This window comes from Barbatula barbatula, assembly GCF_947034865.1.
Source record: "Barbatula barbatula genome assembly, chromosome: 15".
In the NCBI taxonomy this organism is placed as follows: Eukaryota; Metazoa; Chordata; class Actinopteri; order Cypriniformes; family Nemacheilidae; genus Barbatula; species Barbatula barbatula.
In genome coordinates this window covers 9,395,475-9,420,516 of record NC_136778.1, presented here as the reverse complement: position 1 = coordinate 9,420,516, position 25,042 = coordinate 9,395,475, and the positions used below count along the sequence as shown (strand labels likewise).

The window sequence follows — 25,042 nt, the reverse complement described above, 5'->3', positions numbered from 1 at the left end:
TTATCATTTAGTTTGGTAAAAACAGTACATGTTTACAGAAATGTGAATCGGGAAATAATTCAAATCTCAAATATGATCGGTTTTATGGAACATTAGACATTTTACGCATGGAAGAAAAGCAACACATATCTCTTGTAATCTATTATATAAATCTGAGCTATGTAATATACAGGACAAGTGGTAAAATTTTTAGTCCCCGTCTAATGATGCAGAGACAGGTTAGCATTCATCGACATGCGCAGTAGCAGCAGAATGCAGTCGCCGGGACGATGGCCGTCGATAATTTTCTGTTCGGTCAGTGCATCCTTTACTTTTTAGCGTTTCTGTTCGGTTTCATCTCGGTCGTGCCACTCTCCGAGAACGGGGAAGACTTCCAGGGAAGATGCCTGCTATTTACGGAGGGAATGTGGCAGAATGAGAACATGACGATGGGGAAGCAGCGCTTTGTTGTTGAGGAATGGGGACCAGAGTCATCCTGCCGCTTTATCACTTTCGTGGGCATCGTGTCGCTCATCCTCTCCGCTGTACAGGCGTGGCGGACGCTCTTCTCTCTTTGCAAAGGGCACGACGAGTAGGTGACCCCTTGTGCATTTACAGTAATCTATATTCGAGATTAAACCCTGCTGAAAAACAAAATAATTCTGAGATACCATTATGAATCATCAACTGTTCCTTTTCACCATTACAGAATTATTGTATGTGGTGTTTTGGGCCTTAATTCCATTAGGGTTTAATATTGTTCTATGATTCCTATTCACCATATCCCATCATCATATCTCAATACATCACCAGTAGACACCCACAGAAACCATTATACTGTTGTTTCCAAAAAATTATAACCATTAAACCCATTAGAATCTTTGTGATTGTTTCTCTGGGTTTTCTCAGTAGGGACCTGCATATTTACATTTTCTTAATTTTAATAATCAAAGCAAATCATTTTATGATAAACTATTTTATTCAATGGCTGTTTTTTCATCTTTTATAGCTCTCATTTCCATGCCTTCCTGAATTTGCTGCTGTCCCTACTTGTGGTATTTATGGTGTTTGTGGCAGGCACCATTACCAGTGTTGGCTTCAACTCATGGTGTGATGCTGTCACTGAAAACGGGGCCTTGCCAAGCAGGTAAGCTGTGACAGTATACATCAGAGCAAAAATCTTAATATTAATAAAGTTTAAAGATGGTTGCATTTCTCTTTGGCAGTTGTGAGGACCTGCAAGACACTAATTTAGAGCTTGGTGTTGATAACTCATCCTTTTATGACCAGTTTGCAATCGCACAGGTAAGACATTTTAGGGTCAAGCTAATATTTCTGAAGTCTCATGCTCAAAATATCAATTGTTAAGGATATTAGTGCAATTTTTCTGTTTCTCTCTTTCACAGTTTGGATTGTGGTCATCTTGGTTATGCTGGTTGGGTCTAACAGTGCTGGCCTTCATGAAGGTTTATCATAACCATAGGCAGCAGGAGCTGCTGGACAGTCTAGTTCAGGAGAAGGAGCTTCTGCTCGGTCATCCTTTACAGAGTTCTTATGTGTATAACAGGAATGTCATGATGTAAACCAACATCCCTCTCTCTCTCAATCCCTTAACAGTATATACCAGTCACACCGCTACTAGTTCCTGAGACCTGAAATAAACCTTCAAAATGTTTAATGTATAAAACCTATGCTCATTTTTTATTATGACGATTAATATTGGGTATGTGTTCTTGCAAGAGCTAAGATAAGATGAAAACGTGGTGCATGGTTTTATTTTGTTTTATAAATTATGAATAAACATACAAGTATACATTTTTTGAAGTAAGAAATTTGTTTTCATTCAACAGATACAGGATGATACCCTTATTATTAAAATATAAAATGTACATATGATACCAGATCACTTAGTTTTGGCAAAACATCTTACAACTGTACAACTGTGCTTCTCAACGACCAGCGGTTAAACGTTTTGTTATCTTTGTCGCCTCCGAGTGGCTGAAATTATTTTTTAAAGAATCGCTAAATATTCAACTAGATTTGATGCTTGTTTCCTTATTAACAACCAAGTAATTAAAAAAATGTTGTGCGTGGAATATAAACGTAAATCATTTCAAAGCAATATGTATACATTTGCTCGTTTCCATGGCTCTGTTTAAATGGTAATAAGGCTATATTTCTTGGCAAAATGTCTTAATTGAAATTGATTGGACTGTAAGACCACAAATGATAAAGAATATTACAAACTCTTGAGATTTTGCCTCTCTTCACTTACAATTGTAAACACTTACCTTTAGACTACCTCACTACTCTGAGATAATGTAATTTAAACTGGATATCAATCAAATGAAGACTGAAATAACTATAATGTGGTTTTAAGGCACAATCCTAAATCACACTCCCCAATGTTGTCTTTTGTAAAACCTATTGTTATTTACTTAGAATGCATTTCAAACTGTAGCTGTTGTTTGTGTGCTTCAGCCCAATAATGTTCCTTACATGGCTTTGTGATCACAAGAGTTATGTCTTAGTCACAATATGTTGTTTCGCTTTAGCAAGTAGAACAAGGGACAACGTGATCAAAAGTCAATTTACAGTCAAGCAGCCTATACAGTAAGTAAACCAGCCCTTTATGTACGGACATAAAATGTGAAGCTGGTTTCTTTCAGATCTATCACAGAGGCTAAAAATGTCACATAGCCTCTCTGAGAAGAAGAATGTGGAGGAGCCATTGTTCAGTTCAGTACAAACAGCATTCCATCCATCTCCCTCCCATTTCTCAAATGGCCTAGTGATGACTCCAGAGATTGATATGTTTTATGCTATTTCTTGGAAGCCCAATAAAACAGATCGTATCACAAATTTCATATTTTGGGTTTGTTTTTAAACATCAAAATACCCTCAATGTGTTCCTCACCTGTTACACAAGCAGAACCTTTAGGAGAACCTAGAGCCAACTTCCTTGAATTCCTCTTAATTGCTTCTCCGGTAACCCTCATCATAAGAGAAAGACGTTAAATTAATTTGTATGTAAAGTTAACAAATACAGAGTAACTCCAAAGAGTTAAAGAATACATCTTTTATGTGGAGTCTGACATCTTCTAGAAACTGGTTCCAGCTGTCTCACGACATGTAAACTACGATTTAAAGTTTAGGATCACGCGACTAAAATGTTTTCTTGATGTTACAAATCCTTTGATCTAGAGGTTTTGTGGACAAAATGTAATAGCTAAAACCGTTTCTTTAATTTCAAAACTAAAATTGTTTTTAATAAAAAAAAGATTATGACATGCATTAATTTAACTGAATGAAGTTAATAGAAAAATATTTCACGTATACACAATTAACGTTATTATTTGTGTTATTGCACAGTTTCGTTGAGTTTCATAACTTGGAAATGTGGGAAAAGATTAATTAAATGGCCCTAAACTGGTTATGTGTACTTCTGTGATAGAAGCAACATTTAGTCTTTGAACAAATGGGGTATTTTCCCATTGACATGCATTTCTGGTCAGTCTGGATATACCAGTACAATGTGATAGATTTGAAAGGGGCAACATTGTATTGATTATAGGATATAAAGTGTCTCGCAATACATGTAAGTTTAATACAGACTGTTCTGCAAATGCAATTTCCCCAGTGTGATCAGAACTAGATTTTCCCCACATGCAAGTTTAACTAAACATGGACACTGTGGACACTGTGGACACACACACACACACACACACAAAATCTCACTCAAGTTTATGATTTTGTGCTAAAACTTTAATCATATCATTGCCCAGGGAATGTATTTTTTAAAGCAGAGGAATGTCAGCAGTTGGGATAGTTTCTCTGTGACCGCAAAGAACAGGTCTGCCGTGTAGACAAAAGCATCCAATAAGATTTTTCCAGTCAGAGGATGGCATCTTTACAAGTGCATCCTGTAGAATAGCATTCATGCTTCTTTTTGAATTTTAAAATATGCATTTCTTAAATATATACAGCTAGTGACATCAGCTTTAGAGGCCACGTGAACAGGGCATGAATAGATGAGTCAAATAAAGTGACACAAATACTTTTGTCATTCATACTCTATAACCTGTAAAACACTATATATTTTCAACACGTCTTTCAAATGCTAACACACTGCTTTCAAAATGGTTAAAAACACATTCAAACAGAATGATGACACATTTTATGCATTTCTCCAGTAATTCTTTTAAAACTTTACATTAGTGTTGTGTATTTTATTTTAGAGTACATAAGCAGAAAAAAAGATTTATTCCTAAAAGTTGTAGACTTTACTGTACATGAATGTGATTGTGAAGACATTTTTCCTGAAGACTGCCAGCATTAGATTAGATATTCACAGTGTATTTTTCAAGATGCATTGCCAGAGAAGACATCAGTTGTTACTAGAGTTTTGAAAATGTGGCTTCAGTATTGAACAGTGCTTGTTGGCAGGTGAAAACAAAACTGTAAACTCCTACTATTCCTTTATGATGTCATTTGTTGATACAGAAAATAACATTACTGTGTGCTTCACCATCATGTTTAATGCTATTTACTATAATTAGTGTCATATTTAATGTGTTTCAAATAGAGAACAGACTTCATAAGCATTCTGCTTGCCTACATTCAATGACGGCAACAAAATAGGTTTCAAAGAATGAGGATAAAATAACAAGGATAAAACCGTTTTCTATGAAAATAATTATACAAACAGAAATCATTAGATTGCTAGTTGATAATGACTGAATATCATAATCATATGTCACAATAGCAGGTGTATTATTTGTAAAGTAAAAATAATTATATACTTTATTCAATTTGAAACCCATTTACATTTTTATCTCTCCTTGTTTGGTCAAATGTCTTTTTTAAATGTTAGCAATGCAAAAACCTGAGACCTGTTCAACCACATCATCAACAAATCTCTCTCTCTCTCTCTCTCTCTCTCTCTCTCTCTCACTCTCTCTCTCTCTCTCTCTCTCTCTCACTCTCTTACTCTTCATTGACATTTTATTGTGAATTACAGTATCACCTTCTAAAGCAATGCAACTGTCTGACTGTATTATTGCAAATGTGTCCTTTTTGTATCGTAAAAAGTTTACAACGTTGATCTGATTTGATTCACAATACAAGAGTAAATGAATAAAAATTTATAAAATATGAGACACTGAAATTTGTAAATCAATCATGTAAGTAAACTCACAACTGTTTTAATTTAAACCGGGGTTTCTCTTAAGAAAAGGTGTGTTCGTCCTCTTATAACCGGTCTAGCAAGTAGGTCTAGGGTGAACGAACTTCTTTAAAGAGCCCACGCATGCTAGGAACCTCTCTGACAGGTCCAACCGGCATGATCATCATTCCACTACCCGTGTGACACCCCGTCTTTTTTCTCTATATATAAGCGTGTATTAGAAGAACAGCATTCAGTAGTTGGTGTGGTTGGAAAGATCTCTCTAAGAAACGATTCTTTCGGGTTTTCAAGTGTGAATATTATTTTCTTTCAAGCGTATAACAGACGGCGAAGGATCTACGGCGTTCATCGCGTTTCTTCTCTTCGGTAACCTGTGGCTTCCCATTTGGTCGAGTGGTTCTCAACAGTTCAACAGTTCCTATCAAAATTGTGAAATGTTCAGGACCACTTGATCAGACGAAGGAAAATGTCAACAGGGTGTTATGTTAAAACCAGGTTTGTTGAATTCACAGAATGATGCTTTGTTTGCTTACAGTCTGCCTGTATATTCCTCTCTCTCTCTCTCTCTCTCTCTCTCTCTCTCTCGCTCTCTCTCTCTCTCTCTCTCTCTCTCTCTCTCTCTCTGTGTCTCTGTCACTCTCTCATTTTTATTATTACCCTGCTTTTATGTTTTGAATTGAATTAATGCCTTTTGTGTGAAAATAAAAATTGTTTTGACTTATTGGATATTCTGTGTTTTGTAAATGAAGGGGAGAACAATGTTTTAACTCTGAAGAAATATTGATTTTGTTTTTCAATTTAGATGAAACACAGAGGTTATAGCAGATAATTACATTTTTTATTTGATTTATTAAAATGAAATGTTTCTTACAAAAGTAGCCTATGCAAAAGTATTTTTTGGTGCAGAAAAAATAATCATAATTTCCTAGTATACGAACTTTTGGCCTATACAAGACCAGCGCTATCACATAAACCAACAACATGTTGGGTAAAGCTATGAAACACAGACGTTCAGAGAAGACCCCGAGTGTCTTAAAATGACAGCCTGGAATTCATGAATGATATTCTTAGGCTCATCCTCCGATTAATGAGAATTTGGCCCGATTACACTGGGTAGAAAACAGCTGAGGAGTTCCCTCAGGACGCGGTCTTTAGGATTCAGGGCAGGTCTAGTGTGACTCAAGGGACCACTGGGCATGTTGCAAATCACTTCAAAATGGATTGTAAATATCGGACGCACGATATTCTGCTAAATGCGATGTATTTCCCCACCAAAGACTCGTGTAGGCCAGGCAGACGCATATTTGCTTATTTTCACAAAGCAACACGTTTTTGTACTGCAAGTTTTTCAGTAGCTCTACTTTAACGCTCTCTGGTTAAGAATTTAAGTTTTGTGCGCATAAACCTGAAATATATTAAATAGGCCTTACAACGTTAATCCATGAATACATACAAGGTAAGTGATTGTATTCTCATATGGTAAAGTGGAGTATTTAAAAAAGTTTAAAAATAAATATAAAAGGATAAAACATTGACATAAACAAGAATATAACACGGAGGGAGAGAGAGAGAGAGAGAGAGAGAGAGAGAGAGAGAGGGGCGGAGGCAGCAGCACAGCCTTGAATTGATTGGTTTACGCTCAGTTTCGATTCAACCAGGTATGCTTGCGCTTCTGGGGTGAGCACACATGAACAGATGCAGTCAGATTGACGTAATTCTGCACTGACAATATTGACATTTTAGAAGGGACATGCGCTTTAGTAACAGCTTCATTTAGACTCCTGCCACATTGTTGCATAAAGCAGCATTGTTGGATATTAACTTTGAACTCCTAGATGAAAGAACGAAAAGGAAAAGATTTCACATGGCTTTACGTGATTCACCACAAGACTCAGGACATGTACAGCAGAGGAAACACTTGTGGAACTTGGTACTTTTCTTTTGGATACTGATGTTATATTTGGATTGACAAGTTATTATCTGAAGCGAAAACAAAAGGTAGTTCTTCATTTCTAATGTGCACTGCTGTTTTGTTTACTTTTGTTACATATAGTACAATTGACATAAAAGTGTGATGCGTACTGCACCTCCTAGGAGGAAAAAGAACACGTAGGCTACAAGTCATTTCAGCACCAAGAACAGCTCCGTCTAACAGACGCAATGTGTTTGTGTGACTGCTAGTATGTCTAGAAATAAGTATTAACTAGAACTGAATTCACATTTACTCAATGTAATAGAACACATGCCCTATGTGTAATGAAATGTCGGACGCAGCAGGATCCATTTGCAGCTTTATTTAGAACAATCAAACAGGCAAGGTAAATCGGGGACAGACAGAACAACGGAGATAATCCCAGAGCCGAAGTGAGTCACAGGCAGGGGTCGAGACAGGCAGCGAGCAATCGGTGGTCGGTAGAACAATCCGGGTCGAGGCAGGTAGCAGAAGAATCAGAAGTCGGTATAACAGTCCGAGTCGGGGCAGGTAGCAGAAGAATCAGAAGTCGGTGTACACAATCCAAGGTCGATAACAGAATAGCAAACTCAATGACTAAACCGCTCAGAAATTGTACGCCGGGGCAATGCAATACTTCGCGAAGAATTGAAGGTAAACGGGGTTTATATGGATGGATGTAGATTAGCTGCAGGTGTGTATGCAATCAGTCCCAGGTGAATGGCATGATGGGATGTTGAGTTCGAATCGGTTAATATACTGGTGAGTTTGTCCTACAGTGATGGAGAGGAGGTGGAGAGGAAGCCTGCTCTGTAACACTATGTATATTTCTATACCGGTTTACACAAGTAATTATTAATACTTAAGTATTAAACGATGTAAATACATGCAAGACGTATGCAAGAGTCAAGAAGGAATGAACATCAATCCTTTTTGGAAATATAAATAGGGAATACGGCCGCACGGTGGGGCTAGAGTATTGTTAAAGTCTGATTGCAGCATTGAAATTCCATGATGAGATGGGTAGATGCTCTCTCTCTCTCTCTCTCTCTCTCTCTCTCTCTCTCTCTCTCTCTCTCTCTCTCTCTCTCTCTCTCTCTCTCTCTCTCTCTCTCTCTCTCTCTCTCTCACACACACTATGGATTTCGGTATGGGAGTATACAACGCAGTACAATATAGGCTATTATATACATACGACACGGTATGCACAGTACAAACACAAGAAGTAGTACATATTATCATATTTTCATGAATCCATTTACACTTTTTCCCTTCAAAAACTTTGCACAACTTGAACAGAACAGAACATGACGGGAGTATAATCTGTGTTCATCTGAATCAAAGTCAGAGGATGAGCTTTCCAAACGGCCATTCCGCTCCGCCCATGGTGACTCAATGTGAATACCAGACTAACCTTGAAACATAACTTCATTCATTGATGCAAAGGTGGGACTGCGAAGCCGAAAACTTGCAGCACTTTTCTGACGACCTTTCCACCATGCCTAAAATATTTATAAACTGGGAAGACTACTTTTGCGATGGTTACATGGAGTTATGGTAGGCAAATCCACGAGTGTAAATGTTTAAGAGTCGTGAAATTAGTCGGATAAATCACACTGTTTGGTGCGAGTAGCTACGCAGGGACATTTAATACAAGAAACATGCGCTCTAATTATTGGATTCAAGGTGGTGCGCGCAGACAAGATGTCAGAAGGTTCACGGTGAGATATGACGTGACAGAAACAACAACGCATATTTTTGTGAAAGAATGTTATGCTTTTGTTAACGTTGTTGTTTTACTCTTATTTGAGTCATTTTGTTTAATGTTGATTTTTTGATTTTTGATATCTCTAGTTATGATAACAGTCTACATAAACTTAGAACAACACTTTTGCGCCTATCTCTAAATTTGAATGCTTTTTTATTTCTCTTTTTCTCTCAAATAAGACTGTTGAGATATCAGATTCAGCTCACAGTCCAGCAATTAATCCGAGGAAAAGACTCCATTCAGCAGAGGAAGTGCAATGCGGCAGCCGGCCAAACCCGGAGGGTGCCGGTGGCTCAGTGTCTGTAACGGAGTTAGGTCATTTCCAGAACAAGCATGGGCGAGAAAATCCGTGTCAGCGATGTCAAGTCATCGCGAACGATCTGAACAGGCAGGCGCTGGAGCTGGCCGAGCCAGGAACGCTGAAGGTTTGTGCCTTCAACTAAACCATTAAATAAATTATTCTCAGGGCCTGTTACACAATGAAGAGACTGACAGTGGTGTACTAGAAAAGTTTTGTAGTCTGTTATTATTAGACAGTTGTGATAATGTCCATCAGAATGCAACATTTAAGAAATTTGAGAGTGTGGAAAATGTGTTAACATAATGTGTTGTAACATGTGTTGTAACATAATTTGCTTTACAATAACTATATATCAGATCACATTTATATCCAACAGAATAGCCTGTGACCATTATTAATTGTGGTGCAGTGCAAGTTCACAACACCATTTGTCATTGAGGTTTTTGGACACATTACCACAGCACTGGGGTAAAATCTTAAAGGGACAATTCACCCAAAAACGAAAATTCTGTCATCATTTCATTTTAAACCTGTATGACTGTCTTTCTTCTGCAGGACACAAAGGAAAATCTTTTGAATAATGAGGGTAACCAAACAACCCATTTATTCTATTGTATAGACACAAAAACTAAAATAAGTCAATGGGTACCACCATTTTTCATTTACCAGCATTTGTCAAAAATATCTGTTTGTTTGTGTTCTGCAGAAAAACATCATACAGGTTTGAAAATACAAGAGAGTGGGTAAACTATGACTTTTACTCATATTCGCGAGTTAACGAGAGCACTTCATCTTCATCTTCTTCTTGGACCGGAGCACTTATTATACGCATGCGTATTAGGTTTGTGCGCCGATTCAACTGAGCCACTATGCACGGATTCTGGGCCTTGACACCATGGTTTCAATGAGGAGGCCTGGAAAGCTTTCGGATTTCACCTAAATATCTTTAATTGTGCCCCGAAGATGCCGGAAGTTCTCTTAACATGTTTAAAGTCATGTCACACAAAGTGAACTATCCCAATAAGAGCATCCTGTTTTTGTGTACCAGAAACTGATGACTGCAGAATAAACTTCACCGCCTCTTCAGCACATAATGGCTAAAAAAGATGACTGTGCTGCATTTGGACTCTTACCTGCATGTCTGCTTGACATGATTCTATATAATGGCCAAAACCAATACAATGCCCCTTTCCACCATGATATTTGTGATGTTAGGTTGAATTGCAAGTAAAACATACATTCCAATAACTCACGAGTGAAAGTGTCCAACCCAGCAGGATTTTATGGTCCTATTAATCGTGAGTGATGGTACACTGGCTATACTGTATTCAAGAGAGGAAATGCTGATATGAATGTAAGCAGTTATGCCTTATGTCATTGGTGATGAGCATTCTAATGATATTAGCTGATCTGTTACTGCATTAAGAGAATGTTGCAGCACACTTGTTTTACTTTATCAGCTGAGCTGTTCCTTAATAAGAGAAGAGGACATTATCAAGGCTATTAACTAATTAATGATATAAAGAGATTAAACATTGTCTGACTTAATTGAGTTCTGACCCTGTTTCCTCTCTTGTTGCTCCTATTTATACACATTGACGTCACAGTTGGAGAGTGTGAAAATAAGCTGTTTTGTTTCCATGTTTGTCTGACCAAGATTATTTACAACACTGCTTGGGGTTATTGTTCTTAAGAACAATGTGTGTAAAGGGAGGTGCAGAGACGGTAACATCTCAATGGGAAGCCAAAGTCTCCTTCTTTTACTACTTAATGAAAGTGTGATCCTGTTGGCTTGGTAATGCATTTCCTTGAATGGCTAGAAGCTGTGCATTCCTCCATGTTGACCGAGTATATTAAAGAGTTGGACGAGTCTATAATGTACTGTTTTTAAATAGTGTTTAACAATGACCCAAAGTGACCCAGCCAACAGGATGTGCATGACCATAAGGCAGAATGGTTTTGTTCAGCCTGATTACATGTAGACAACATGATTACTTTCTACTGCAAGTAGAATTTTGGTAATTGCTCTCCCTCTATCTCTGTGTGCTATTTATGTGTTGCTTTTCTATGGTGGGATAATCTTTAGCTATCAAAGATTTTCAAGGTTTGTTTTAGAGAAAGTCAAAGATTTCGCAAGTATGTTTTGGGAAACTTCTGCTTTTGAAGCTGGCTCGCAAAATTCAGGTTATCATCTCTGCCTCACACAATGCTTTCAATGCAGAAATACATGGGAAATTTGGCCAAATGTATTTAAAGACTATATGCATATTGGTGGACATCTACAATTTGGTCAGTTATTTTGCACATGTCGAAAAGGGGTGGTTCATCAGTGTTTCGTGCATTTTCTGACCTTTTTACAATGTTAAACGTGCTGGCTTCTCATTGACGCGGTCAACGTGTCAAAGAAAGAGTCGGATGTATGACGTAGTATTTCTGTACTTGATACATTCCCCCAGCGTTTCAGTAAGTTTTCGAACATGAAATTCCATTACGTAACAACTTTTCTTAGTCCTTTATTGGACAGTTCTCCTGGAAAGGCACCCCCCCGCGTCAACCAGTAAGAGCGGGAGAAAGAGCATGCGTACCCGTCAACCAGCTAGAGCTAGTTATACAGGGATAATGCGATGATGTATTGTATGCTTGTGCTTCAGTTCCGCCCCCCCCCTCGCACGGGTTCAGGAGGTCGACTGTTTTCGGAGATAATCGTATAAAACTGTATCTGATTTTATAAATGTGATCAAACTATTACTATTAGAAGATACAAAGTATGCAATACTTTTCAATAGGTACTCAAGATTAATTTGAGATTGGCAGAAACTGTGTGTGTTAGATCCGATTTAAAAATGTTGTGTAGTGGCCACCGCCAATGGAGTTGGCCCGAGTTCGATTCCCGTCTGTTCTCCACTGCACTATCCGTTAAAAAAGGTCAAGACTATCAAATAAAATATATCTAAAAGAAAAAAGATTCTATATCGCCATTATTTATGTATTATACTGTAGATTTATATCAACATTATTTATGTATTATACTGTAGATTTTAGTATAATGAAACAAGACTATGCATGCTAATGTGGTTTTATACAGTTATATAAAGCATGCACTGCAAAAAACGAGACCTTCACTAACCTTATCCAAAGTCTCTTTCTTCACCATGAGATTGAGGAATAACACAGGATGGACACAACACAAGCTTTTTTGCTTTCCTGAAAGCACAGAGGGGATAAATTGTTGTTTTCTTAGACTCCAATTACAAGTATCAAGATAAGATGAAATTTGGTGCAAGAGTAAAGCATTTTCTTATTTGCTGTTTTAGACAGAATTAAATTGCTTGTCAGCTCAGACAATCAAGCTTGGGTCCAGACAGACAGATTAAGCTGTGCGATATCCCCTTGAAGACTGAGTGTTTGACAATAACAAGATGAAGGAATCTTATTGGTCATGCTTTCAACACTAGAGACTGTTTGTGAGACCCAACCCTTAGAAAGGGTGTAAATTAAAAGTGTTGCAGCAGCCAAAAGCCATTTTGCTTTATCAATAGAAAACTAATGAAATGGCATTATGTATCAATAAAAAATCATTAGCATCACATCACTATGAATTCAATAATTTATTATTTTTGCAAACATTTGACCTTAAAAATATTCACTGATGAACAAAATATCAAACTCACAGAATAAAAAAGCGCTAAAATACTGCAACAGTTTAAAAGTAGCCTGTGGGAAAACTGCAGACTTGGCAACCCTGATATTTCTCATATTGAGTATATATATTGAGAATAAGTGGTTGTTTTTATAACTGGAAAACATAATTTGTGTCAACTAATGAAATAGGTCCCACTCATTTTTGTCAGCATTTTGCAGTCTTCCTTGCTTAATTTCACTGTGTGGTGACTTATATTTCAACCATTACATTGAGTAGCTCTTATGTTTTTCTCAGTCTAACATCATCGTCCACTTCAGTGATTTTGATTGACCGCAATCTTGAGGCATGTCAAGCCCATTTCTGAGTGCTGTCTTTTTACATATCCCCGAAAGTTCCAGAATAGAGATCTCGAGAACTCAGTGCTTTCAGCTTATTTAGCTTTTTAAGGCAACTTAGGAAAAACTCACCCAGAAAACATTTTCCTAGCTGTGAGTTTAGATGAAACAGTAAGTATCTGACTGCCCTCTGCGTTCAACATGACTGCATACATCCATGACAATATTTACTGAAGTCGTTGCGAAAGCTACACACCACCCAGAGCATTCTTGTTAAAAAGGATGATTACTACAATCACCCAGGGCCGTATACTGAATATCACCTCACCATAAATTCAACAGCAAGTCTATCTCAGAAAAGGCCCACACTGGTCTCACTGGAGGGGGTGAAGCAATCTCAAAGAAATAAACTGGAATGGAATGATGTGCTGGTCCATGTGATGAGAATTTAAACCTGTATGTGTCCCTGCTGCCTCAGCAGTCATCCTGCCAGGCATGACCATAGTTTATAGGTGAAGCAAGTGGGGTATTTTCCCAAGGGGATTATGGCTTCTTTTTTTCTTTACAGGCTTGTACTTATACCAAGGACCTCTTATTCCCTACGTTAGATTATTCGTCCAATCACTTTGTCCTTGGCTTGCTAGCAGATGACCTTTTGGCATCGCAAGTGAAGGTTTTGCTCTTTCTTTCCCTCAATATGAAGACCAAAAGACTAAGGCATTGGTTCATGTTTTATGTTCCTGGGGATCACAGTCTCTGCTGTCTATCTTCATGCTTACTATCTAAAACAAGAGTGACAGCCTTAAATACATCTCAGATCTCATAGATGTATCATCCCCATGCTTCACTTATGTCTATCAATGAAACCTATTTCCTTCGTGTCATTTTCTTTTTCCCATTTGTTGAGAACCTGGACATGGAAAGGTTCTGATTTACTTTTGTGAACTGGTAATCCTAGAACATTTGGACCAGATGACATGTTATCAACATGCTCTTCTCCTTCGCTCTATTCCCTTTCCATCTTGCGCTGATTATGTCATGCCCTGAGGGGTCACAATTTGTCCATCACAGATCAATCCATCAGAATGATGGGGTGGTGGTTGTCACGACAACCTTGGCATTCATTTCCAAATGCACAGTATCCATACATCCAATTTACAGTAAATTTCCTTTATTTAAACATCATATCACACATACATTAATCACATTAATGAAATACTGAAACCATACCTGGCCACCCTGGAGCCTTTGTATGCTTATCTGGCCACCGTGGAGTTCTCTCTCTGGTGAGTCCAAACTAATGAGAGTGACCTTTGGTTCTCTATGGAGTCACAGAGGCAGGGTGAGCAGTTCTGCATGTAAACAACAAGAGAACTAGGCTACTGCAGCTCAGAGTTGAGATCAATGCTGAATTTGCATTAATCATCCAGAGAGCTCATTCACGGCTAATGCATGATGACTGATGAATGTGTGAGTGGGAACACGTGTGAAGAGTGTGGTATAAAGTGCCATGGCTGTGGAGCAGAGCCAGAAGCTAATCAGAGTATTGCACCGTGCTCCAAGACCCTACAAATCACCACCTGAGTGGGAGAGACACCAAATTACAGTTTAATATTAAAGATTCACCCAAAAATTCCTGCCATTATATCTCACCCTCTGGTTTTCAGAAATTTCTTGCTTCCATTTAGCACAAAAGAGAAAATTTTGAATACTGTACCGTTTGGTCCTTCTGGTCCATTATTATAATAAAAGGGGACTCGAGCTTTAAAGCTTAAAAAAATGTAAAGGACACTATAAAAGTGGTCTAAATGATTAGTGTGCTATACTGCATACTAGTTTGTAGATAAATTATTCGTAGCTTAAAGTCGCAGGGAACCAGAAGTTGCGATCGTTTTAACTTTCGTGTACTGATGCATTTTTGAGTGAAAAGGAATTACAAATAGTGGGCGTGGCTTACATTTTTCACTGCAAATTGATTGGATGTATAAAACAGCTGTTGGCCTTTGAAATGAAACTGGCGTTCAGGAGGAGTTATGCTCCGCCTTAGCTGTCTAATTTACGTCATTTGAGACGGATAGTCATTTCAGGGCGGGAGTGCATTTTCAGATTTTAACTGAAGATTATGTACGTGAATTGTAAAAAGAGAATGACTCTCATTTATAAGCTTTTTATTATAAATGTGCAATATTTAATTCAAAATGAAGAATTTTTATATTTGATTTCACAGGGACTTTTAGAACCCATGGAATATAGTGCAAAAGTAATATGAACACTTTTATGATGCGTTTGCATCTTTTTTAATTGCATTACCTTTGTGCACTTGACAAATACTTAATGCGAAGTGTTTTAAAGTGAGTTACACATTTTATCAGTTATTGTGTTCAATAGCAAACTTAGCAAACCCCTGTGTCACATACAGCTTGTTTTCACGGATAAACAAATTTTTTCTCAATCCAATCCCTCATACAACATTAAGATGGGAGAGTGGAATTGATCAGAATCTGATCTCCCAGGTATTCGTAACTATTTTACATATTTAATTTGTACAATGTGAATTTGTACAAAAATTTGAATTTATACAATGTAAATACTGAAGTCCCTCCCCTAACCCCACCCCAATACCCAACAGTACTGGCGCAAAAGCGAATAAAATTAAATTGTACGAATTCATACGAAATAGCCACCTTATAAAATAGTTTTAATTTCCTTTGAGATTTCAAATTTGTATTGGAATACCTGAGTCGAGCCAAACTTTTCAAACACTTTTCAAAGCATGTAAGCATTAGTTCCTATTATTATAAGTGTACAGGAAAGCTTTAAATATTATTATTAAATTTAGTGTGACGTAAGGATAAGTAAAAGATTAAGTCGGGCGAACTATACCTTCAAAGATCCATAGCTGTCTTCCATCCCTTCACAGGTTTAAAAGATCAACTGCCCGGCACACCGGTCAAAAAGAGACAGGATGTCATGTCTGTGAAGGCGACATGAGTGATCATGAGATACAGAGACACAGAAATAGCAAAAGAGTCTGAAAAAGAGAAGGTCTGATGGTCAAAAAGAAACTAGAAATAATTACTGTTGGAGAAAACAGGAGCAAATACAAAAGAAGGAAAGTTGAGGGAAGAGATATTAGGGTTTGTCATTGCATCCCTCAAAGCCGGTCAATATCCTGAGGCAATAGAGGTTGAACGGAGCAGTGAGGGGGATCAGCTAGAGTATATGGGACAGATAAGCTGATAGAGGCGCACTGGAACAGATTGAATAACAGGTTAAGTGAGCTGTGAAACAGATCAATGCCGTGGTTTGGTAGCTGTAATTCACTTCTGTCCCTGAGCTTGCACCTCAATCAACTTCCAGAGCCTGGCACTGAGATAAGTGCATCATACAAGTCACACTGGAAGCCCAAGTCACAAAAAACTGTATCAGGCTTCTCTCTACTGACAGATATTGTAACCGGTCCGAGCTCAGACAATTGAAATTGTTTCACAGTTTATCACGTTGCGCTGTAACTATGCGCCACAGTTTTCCAAAGAGGCCCCACACTGCTTGTTAAAGCAGGAATATTTAAGATCACAACTACTTTACGACCCTCACCACGCTTGCTTTCAGTAACCACAGGAGCTGTAAAACTGTCGGCTCTGCCTGCCAGGACTGTAGAACGAAACTGCAGAGAAGCAGACACATAGTACGCAGTGTTATTTTGACTACCTTACTTCATTATTTCTATATTATTAACTTCCTTCTGATATATTCACTTCTGTCATTGGTCCCCGCTGTCACTTGCGAGCAGGTTGTCTTACTTTCAACTCCTTATCTCCTTTCTGCCACAGCCTGCCTGGCGGTCACACTTTTAGATAAGTTGTCATTAAGTGATGGCTTTAAGATTGGAAAGTGAGATGCTGATGTTTTGGAGAATGAAACGCCAGGCAGCTGCGTTCAGGAGATAGCTGGTTTCTAGCCTACTGTATACACCGAGAATTGAAGTTTCAGAGCAGAATTTCAGAAAGTCATCAAAAGGAAACGGTCTAATTTAGTAAAACATTTTCATAGGTTGTTTTCATAAGTGGAAAAGGTATGGATCTCAGATTTATATCGTAGATTTTGTTTGCTCACACCATTTTTTATAGGTTTAAACACACACCCACACAAATCTGTAAATAACAAATAAATTACTTGACAAGAAAGTTAACACTTAAGTCAGTGGCAAAAGTCCCCAATATGCGATTCAGTGAGCTCTCCAGTCTTGTATATTATATTGTTTTGATGTGTATTTTTACGTGATGTGTATTTTTAACCTTCATGTGTGAAAGCTACAAAGGGCATTGTAAATCACAAACATTTTAAAGTTATCTTATTAAAACGACTTTGCGGTCAGAAGTTTAATTGGATAAAAAGTAAAATAATAAAATCTGAAATAAAATAAATTGCTAATAGATTCTGGGTGTTGCACGTTGCAAAGACATTCTGTCAGGCTTCACAATGGAATCTCAGCACATAAAACAACATTTCGAGTGTAATACGGATGTGACCTGGTGTTATTAACAAAAGGGTTCTCCCAACTGTCGCATCTTTAATCTTCGGTCTCAGGACGTCCTGCAAGTACTTGAACAGGTCATTCTTAGGATTGGGGCATGTAGAGGTCAATGCTACTTCCTGTGGTCAAGCATTTCGATATTGGTGTTGTCCTTTTTTGAAATGCCAATTCACATGCAACAGAGGCTTTTCGTTTTTAATGCCTGGGCTAATACTGACATTTACATTCAGTGAATAAATAATAGAATATTTAACATTTATTATCTCACTGACATTTCCAAAAAGCTCTTTGCAACGCATCGGTTTAATTTTTCTTTGTACACACACACCAACATCCTTTTTTTAACATGCAGTACTTTGTTTTAGTTAGAGTTTAATTCACTGAGATAACAAGAATTATGTTCTGTGTAGGTGAGTCGAGCCGTAGAGAGGAAACTCAGCTGGGGGCCTGTTGAAAAACACAGACAATGTGTGAGAGATGTCCTGTCAAAACAGGAAATGACAGACACACACACGGACGGGTGGAGCGGTTTATTTGATTTCTGTTGACTGGAGGTCTGACATGGTCAACTTTGACCTTGGTTGCTCGAAAACAAGTTCATAGAAGCCGAAAACCTGCAGTGAGGTACCTAAAATTGGAACTTTTGATTGCTTTGTTGACATGGAATTTGATCCCCTACTATTATGGAATACTTTTACAGTAGGTCACCTGTCATCCCGGTTTTTGACTTGACCCAAAGCAGATATGGATTTTAAAGGCTTGATGTTCCAGACCAATATAATGTATCTGTCTGCTGAGGAAAATGAATTTCCATTTTCTACTAACTAACTTGTGTAAAAGTTTGCATTGCGTTTTTAATGTTCAACTTGTGATGCATTGCATTAGTTGGAACATAAAAGTAGCATTTTAGAAATTAAGTGCTCATTGTGTCATGATCGCTGTGGGTGAGACAAGGACAGAGGACTCGGGTGCAGACAGCAGGTAAGGGGTTAACAAGACTTATGATAAATACAAAACAAAACCCGCAAGAGGGTAACGTAACAAAACACAGGAAAATAATAACATGACAGGACTAAGACTAACTACACTTAAACAAGACTAAAATGTACATGGACTGGACTGGACTGGCACAATAACCAGCACAAGACAGAAGACACAAGGGCATTAAATAAGGGACCAAATCAAGAGGGCAACAGGTGTAGGGCATGAACTAATTAACAAGCAATAACGAGGAAACAAGAGGACAGGAACAGAGACAAGAACGGAGAGAGTGTATGGCAAGCCAAATCAACAATAATCGACTCTCTCCACATTAAACATGAGTTTCTGTCATGATCCTGCCACTATACTAAGAGGAACATGACATTATGCGGCAGAATCATGACACATTGCCAAACTACTTTGAAGCGTAATCCACCAGAGAGCATAATAAGATATTAACATTGAGCATATCATTAAAGCCCTCCTCAAAATATGAACAATATCTTAATCGTCGCACCATTGGAACATATATATTCTGTAGCTCATCTTCAGTGGAAGTGTTTGACCATTGAAATCTGAGGATGACCTTGGAAAAATATCCATCGAAGAGTGATGATATACGGATTGACAGTACACTAATTGAATTTCACAATCTTTGTGGCTACAGACATACAGTAATATCATTCTACAGCATGTGACAAATTGAACTACAGAGGACTGGTATGCATTCTGAGGATTGCATAATAAATATAAAAAATCTATAAATATAAATATAGCCAAATTGCTCAAGTACTATGCTGTGATTCATCTCAATATTAAACGGTTTGTTTACAAAACATATGTAATGAAATAACAGCTCTTTACATGTAAATTGCACAAACAAGGTTGGTGAAATTGTTTTGGGAGTCGCTTAATTCACAAAAGAGACATTTCTATAGATGGTCACTTGAATGTGTAATATAGAGCCACTTTCATGTAATCAAATGTTGTCATAATTTCTGCACTTACTCGTGATATTGGGAGCTTATCGGGTGAGATGTTATCATAATGGAGCATAATTGCTCTATTAAGTGTCATCATGACAATTTCTCCCTGCATCTCATTGTCAATTATGCGTGTGCCGTCAAACGCCATTATCCTTGGAATCATTGGTGCCACATGACCAACCAGAGAATGATGATGACTGACGGGGAAGGATACATTTTTTTGCATAAACCCTTTCAAAGACAAAATGATTGTACTCTGAAGACTTGACGAAAGGGCCTTTGATGAGATCAGAATTAGATTTCACGAGCATTTCTGGAACTTTAAGCACTATATAGCATCTGTATATATAGCATTGTAAACCAATCCTTTTAAGATTGACACTTGAATTGTGTGTACCATCTAATAAATATTAAGCCGTTCAGGAGACTGTGATATGTATGTACAGGCGATCAAAGTTAATTCACGCTTCAAGCAAGTTCTTAACTTCTTTTATTTGATTAGGTTAATTTGTTGGATTACACATAGTAGCAATTATACTATAAACATTTGCAATACTAAATTTCACTTACCAATAACACAATGTGTAGGATCCCTAGTTTGCACACCTACCTGGAGAGCAGTCGATCTTTTTTTTCTTACAATAAGTAAACCAGTTTGGACACCTAACTTTTGTATAAAGCAATTTCTTCTCACTTGGTTAGGTTACTTTGCAAAAGGAATTATAGTTTCTTATCAGATAGTATTTGTGACCCATGCATCATTTATTTTTAGTAGACACTTTTATTGAAGGATGGAACACGCTAGCTTAATTTCCAGTTGCACGTGGTAGTGGGTTATATGAGGAGAGAAAGCCACCTTTTAAACTTATAAACGATTAAGTTTGTAAAATGTGTGTTTTTATTTGTTTTACTGTCAGTGTCTGTGATTTTCTCACGGCAGAGGTTAACGAAATTTTGAGTGCCATTTTGTTCATCTTCATCTGTTCTTGTATTTAGTATCAAATACATCTGAAATATATAACATAAGGGATTGATAGCATTTCGAAATTAAGGCACATTTCTGCCTGTTTTTAGCTTTCGCCATCTAATAGAACACAGACTACCCACTGACCTCCAGCAAACAAAGCAGTCCGTCTGTTGCTTTTCTTATGAGGATAAATCTCAATTGTTTGTGTGAAGTGATTTACACCACTGCTTTGCCAAAAAGTAAAAGAGTGTCTCCAAGATCAGTCAGTTGTGGTTTGACTGCTGAACAGAAGCAGTGACAGTAACTTGAAGCAAAGCCCGGTTTTATCTGACAAATTTGCCTTCATTTGAATGGACTACTGAAGAAATAGGAGGTAATGTTTATTTTTTACCTTTTTATTGTTTAATTTGAGATGATATCAAAAGTTGTATATATTTTAAATAAAGCATGTTTTTTACATTAATTCTGACAGTATATTGGTTAAAGTATGTTACCTGACAAAAACTGTTTTAATAGCGTTATACAAATCCCATCAGTTCCACACTTTCAATTTTGATGGAGATGGTTTGGTCTACTTGTACATTGAGCTGGTAATGTAAAAGTCTATAGGCGTGTAAAGTGAACTGTCAGAGATGCATATGTAGTAATAGTTTAATTATAATATAAGTGTTTATTTTGTATAGTTTGTGCATGCGCTCACAAATTTTTTTTGAACTTTGTAACTTTCTTTGTCACTCTTGAGCTCTATGTTCTGTCCTCACTTTATTCCAAAAAGCCCTCATGATATTTCCTGCATAATCCCTGTCTTTCCATCTCACTTTTCCTGCTCCTGAGCTCTGTCTGTCCACTCTTTCCTCCATCGTCTGCAATTCACTAGCAATTTTCCCCTCTGTGAAGCATGGATGAAGCTTTAGAGAGAATGGCAGGTTCACCATTTACCTTAACTGTATTGTGATCGACAGTCTCTGTTATCCTGTCTGATATGTAACTATGCGTAATTACACTTTTCTTTGTTTAAACTGCTATCTATTATTTGGTTTGAATGGGCGTTTCTGTGGTCAATCACTGGTAAAACTATCTAGTGTTTTAGATGACTGAAATCAAAGTTTCTCTAGAGCTTCTTTCTGTTGCAGGTATATATCAGGTATATATTATATATCAGGTTTTTATGTTTTTATCCCCCCTCCCCAATTTGGCAACAAAAGAAAGTCACAGGTGGTTGATGGGTACAAGTCTGTCGAGAGGATATAGCTCCGAAATGCTGTCTTTCTGCCCTAAAGAAAGTGTGCCTGGTCACTCTCACCCCTCTGTCCTGTCTATCAGAATGCAGTGGCCAATCCCAACACACGTGGGGCGGGGCTCAGAGGGCACCAGCTCATAGAAAGGCATTGACTCGTGAATAAAACACTTCTAACCTCTACGTGTTCATCTAGGAGGGCACCAGAAGCCAACAGACACAATAAAGGAGGCAGACGGCAGCCTGTCTTTAAATCTCTGTACAAAGAAAGCAGCGCTGTGGTTGTGACGAGTACTTAACAAGTAGCGCTTGCGTCTGTTGAGTGGGTGTATGGGCTGATGCGCTCTTGTGTTTGTGCTCGCATTCTGGACGTCTGGTCATTTTGCATCCTGCAGCTGTCATTTTGCATTTTTATGATGCGCAGTGTTTAAACATACACACGGAACGGCTCGCGAAGACACATGTTGACTGAGCTCCTCCAAAGCTCTTAAAAGCACCTATTGTTGTGATAACTGATGTGTTTCACATTTCTAGAACTAACTTAGAATTTTGTCTTTTACTTCCATGCGGGAAAAAAATATTCTTTAAGGGATACTGTAGTTCACTCAAGAATAAAAATTATGTTATTAATCATTCTCCCTTATGTAGTTCCTCTATGAATCACAAAAGAAGATATTTTGAGAAATGTCTCGGTGGTTTTATGTCCGTACATTGGAAATCAATTGGTCTTCAACCAATATCTTCAATATCTTGACATGCCGGTGAGTATTTGAGTTAATTTGGAGCGGAACTTCTCTAATATATAAAAACATAATTTAACAGCTTTCCAGAGTAAGATTTGATTTCAGCTTCACTGTCAGACTAAAATATATGTAATCTAGCGTCATGCATTTAGGTAACTTTTATGAGCCTTATGCCCAGTAGCAGCTCTGACAGGCTGAAGGGGACACATGCATGTCGACTGAAGCAGATTGCAGGCATCTGGCATGTCTGTGTTGTACAGATTCCCCCACAGTGTGTACACCCTCAGTAGAAGTCCTCCAGCTCCAGACAAAAGCACTCAATCATGGTGTAGAGTTGTGCTGAGGTCAGGGCTTTGTACCTTGACCTCTGTTTCACTCCCGCAAACATACATACATGGTGTTGAAAATGGCAATAAGAGAAACAAAGCATGGTGTGTATCCATGGCTGAGAAAGCAGGGGAAGTGGAGTTTATTAAAAACTTTAAATCAAGTTTCACAAAGTATTATAATGAATGACGAGGGACTGTGTTGATTTTTATTGTTTTTAAGAACAGCAATTGGTGGGAATGACTGTTTAATGCCTAAGTTTATCATAAAGGATACTGTATGAAAAAAAATAGTTAATCACATTTGCTATTTGCTTGTTCCACTAATGTTTGACTTTTGTTTTTTCAGTTGTTTCTTCATTCAATGTTCGACACTTTTGTGTCTTCATTTGGAACATAAAAGCTTTTACTACCGTCATACTGTTACATTTCACTGACATTATTGTCATTAAAATTAATCTCTCCTTTTGCTTTTTTAATATGTAAGCTTGGAAGGTGCAATCTCTGTTATTGTAAAATCGAACAAAGTGTACATAAGACCTAAGAGACCAGTTTCATAATACTTTGTAATTAACATATTGCTTTTTTTCTCACAGGACCCAAGCTTTGCAGCCTTCCTACGCGACAAGCTCCAACCTCTGGAATGGCCTCCCAGGGGCTTTGGTGCCCAGATCATATGTGAAGTGTGTGGAACGTCCCTTCACCACCTCAGGCGCCTGGCACTCCATTCTGCTTTAGGGCTGGTATTAGAAGACATGCCTGACCTGCATCCTGGTCCCCTTTCTGGCTTGCTGCCACCACGTGCGGCATCCCACAGTGCCATCTTGTCCCATACTTCTTGGCAGTGGCCCACACAGGGTTCTCTACCTTCAAGCAGTCAACACCAAGGAGAGAAGCAGCAGGAAAAAGCCTGGAATCAAGACGGAGCATCTAGAGTGGGTGGAAAACGCACCTGTTTGGCCACTGTCACTCCTCTTCCTGTCCATCCACAGCACTACCTGGAGGGAGTATGGCGTGTGACAAGAGCTTCAGAGCATGTTCTCTCATTGGTAAGTGTAGCTTTTGGATGTCTTGTTCTAATGCTGTGAGATGTGATTTATAACTTAATGGCCCGGTGTGTAAAATTTAGCGGCATCTAGCGCTGAGGTTGCAAATTGCAACCAAAAGCTCACTCCACCCCTTCCTTTCGAAACACTACAGTGGCTGACACAGGACTAAGATGTTGTCACGTTTCCACTTTCTTGCCACCAAATGAGTTAACATATTTACGAAACTCGCTCTGCAGAGCAGAGTATTTAGAGCTATAATATGTTCACAGCAAGGCTCAGTTCATTTTGTCATGGAATGATTTTATGTTCATAATTTTTTCAATTGCTTACTTTTGTATATGGACAACTTAGTCTGAGATATTGTCTATAGGAGACAATAAGAAAAATCTGCAGAAACATATGCAGAAGTCTCTATTTGCTCTGCATTCAGCCTCAGTAGTGCCTAGGAGAAAAAAACAGTTGTGTGTTTTGTCTTGCAGAGGTTGCTATCAAGATGTGGGCAATGTCAACAGTTCCTGTAAAACGTTAGAGATTGCCTCTGGTGGTCTAGCCTTACATCAAATACAGTTTTAAAGATTTTAAGAACACTCGCAATGAAAATAGCCATGGCATAGTTAATAGCTGTCTTGGCGTTAAAAACAAACAAACAAACAAACTCTGGTGGTAAATAAATATCGATATTCGATACCACAGAGGAAGAAACTGCCATACCAAAATTTATTTTGTTTTATTTAAAGTTAAATTGAACAAGACTTGACCATAATATATATTATTACATTATTTATTAATTGTTCATTTACTTCTAATTTGACTAATACCTTTTATTTCAAATCAAAGTTACATTTGTCAGCATTAATGGACCAGAGTTTACATAAATAGTTGTATTTTCTTACTTACATTAAAAAGAGATTAATAAATACTTGAACAAATATATTGCGCATTCCTTGTTGTTATTGTTAGTTAATACATTTATATGATGAACACATTTTAATTTGGCTTTTATTCACATATAATAATTGAGAGACTTTACCTGCACTGGCATTATTTCAAACAT

At 37.8% G+C, this 25,042-nt stretch overlaps 2 protein-coding genes across 3 annotated transcripts; both read left to right on the top strand.

Moving 5' to 3' along the window:
* The first annotated feature begins 191 nt into the window (after positions 1–191).
* Positions 192–2,838, top strand: tmem179aa (transmembrane protein 179a-A). The gene is made up of 4 exons (XM_079474950.1): positions 192–571; positions 989–1,126; positions 1,206–1,284; positions 1,386–2,838. The coding sequence occupies exons 1-4, from the start codon at positions 270–272 to the stop codon at positions 1,560–1,562; spliced, it is 696 nt and encodes a 231-aa protein (XP_079331076.1). The 5' UTR covers positions 192–269; the 3' UTR covers positions 1,563–2,838.
* Positions 2,839–6,838: 4,000 nt separating this feature from the next.
* LOC306905170 (kinesin-like protein KIF26A) lies at positions 6,839–24,911 on the top strand. Of its 2 annotated transcripts, none has more exons than XR_013787704.1 (4): positions 6,839–7,162; positions 9,063–9,308; positions 23,536–23,988; positions 24,468–24,911. XR_013787704.1 is itself a non-coding variant. In XM_079475603.1 (4 exons), the coding sequence occupies exons 1-4, from the start codon at positions 8,777–8,779 to the stop codon at positions 24,507–24,509; spliced, it is 801 nt and encodes a 266-aa protein (XP_079331729.1). In that variant the 5' UTR covers positions 7,561–8,776; the 3' UTR covers positions 24,510–24,911. The 2 variants fall into 2 exon arrangements, 1 of the variants encoding a protein (XP_079331729.1); XM_079475603.1 differs by lacking the exon at positions 6,839–7,162 and adding an exon at positions 7,561–8,836.
* The last annotated feature ends 131 nt before the right edge of the window (positions 24,912–25,042 follow it).

Coding starts and splice junctions, on each gene's coding strand:
- tmem179aa (XM_079474950.1), top strand. CDS start 270: ATGGCCGTCGATAATTTTCTGTTCGGTCAGTGCATCCTTTACTTTTTA. Junction 572..988: donor CTTTGCAAAGGGCACGACGA/GTAGGTGACCCC, acceptor CATCTTTTATAG/CTCTCATTTCCATGCCTTCC. Junction 1,127..1,205: donor AACGGGGCCTTGCCAAGCAG/GTAAGCTGTGAC, acceptor TCTCTTTGGCAG/TTGTGAGGACCTGCAAGACA.
- LOC306905170 (XM_079475603.1), top strand. CDS start 8,777: ATGCGCTCTAATTATTGGATTCAAGGTGGTGCGCGCAGACAAGATGTC. Junction 9,309..23,535: donor CCGAGCCAGGAACGCTGAAG/GTTTGTGCCTTC, acceptor TTTTTCTCACAG/GACCCAAGCTTTGCAGCCTT. Junction 23,989..24,467: donor CAGAGCATGTTCTCTCATTG/GTAAGTGTAGCT, acceptor TTTGTCTTGCAG/AGGTTGCTATCAAGATGTGG.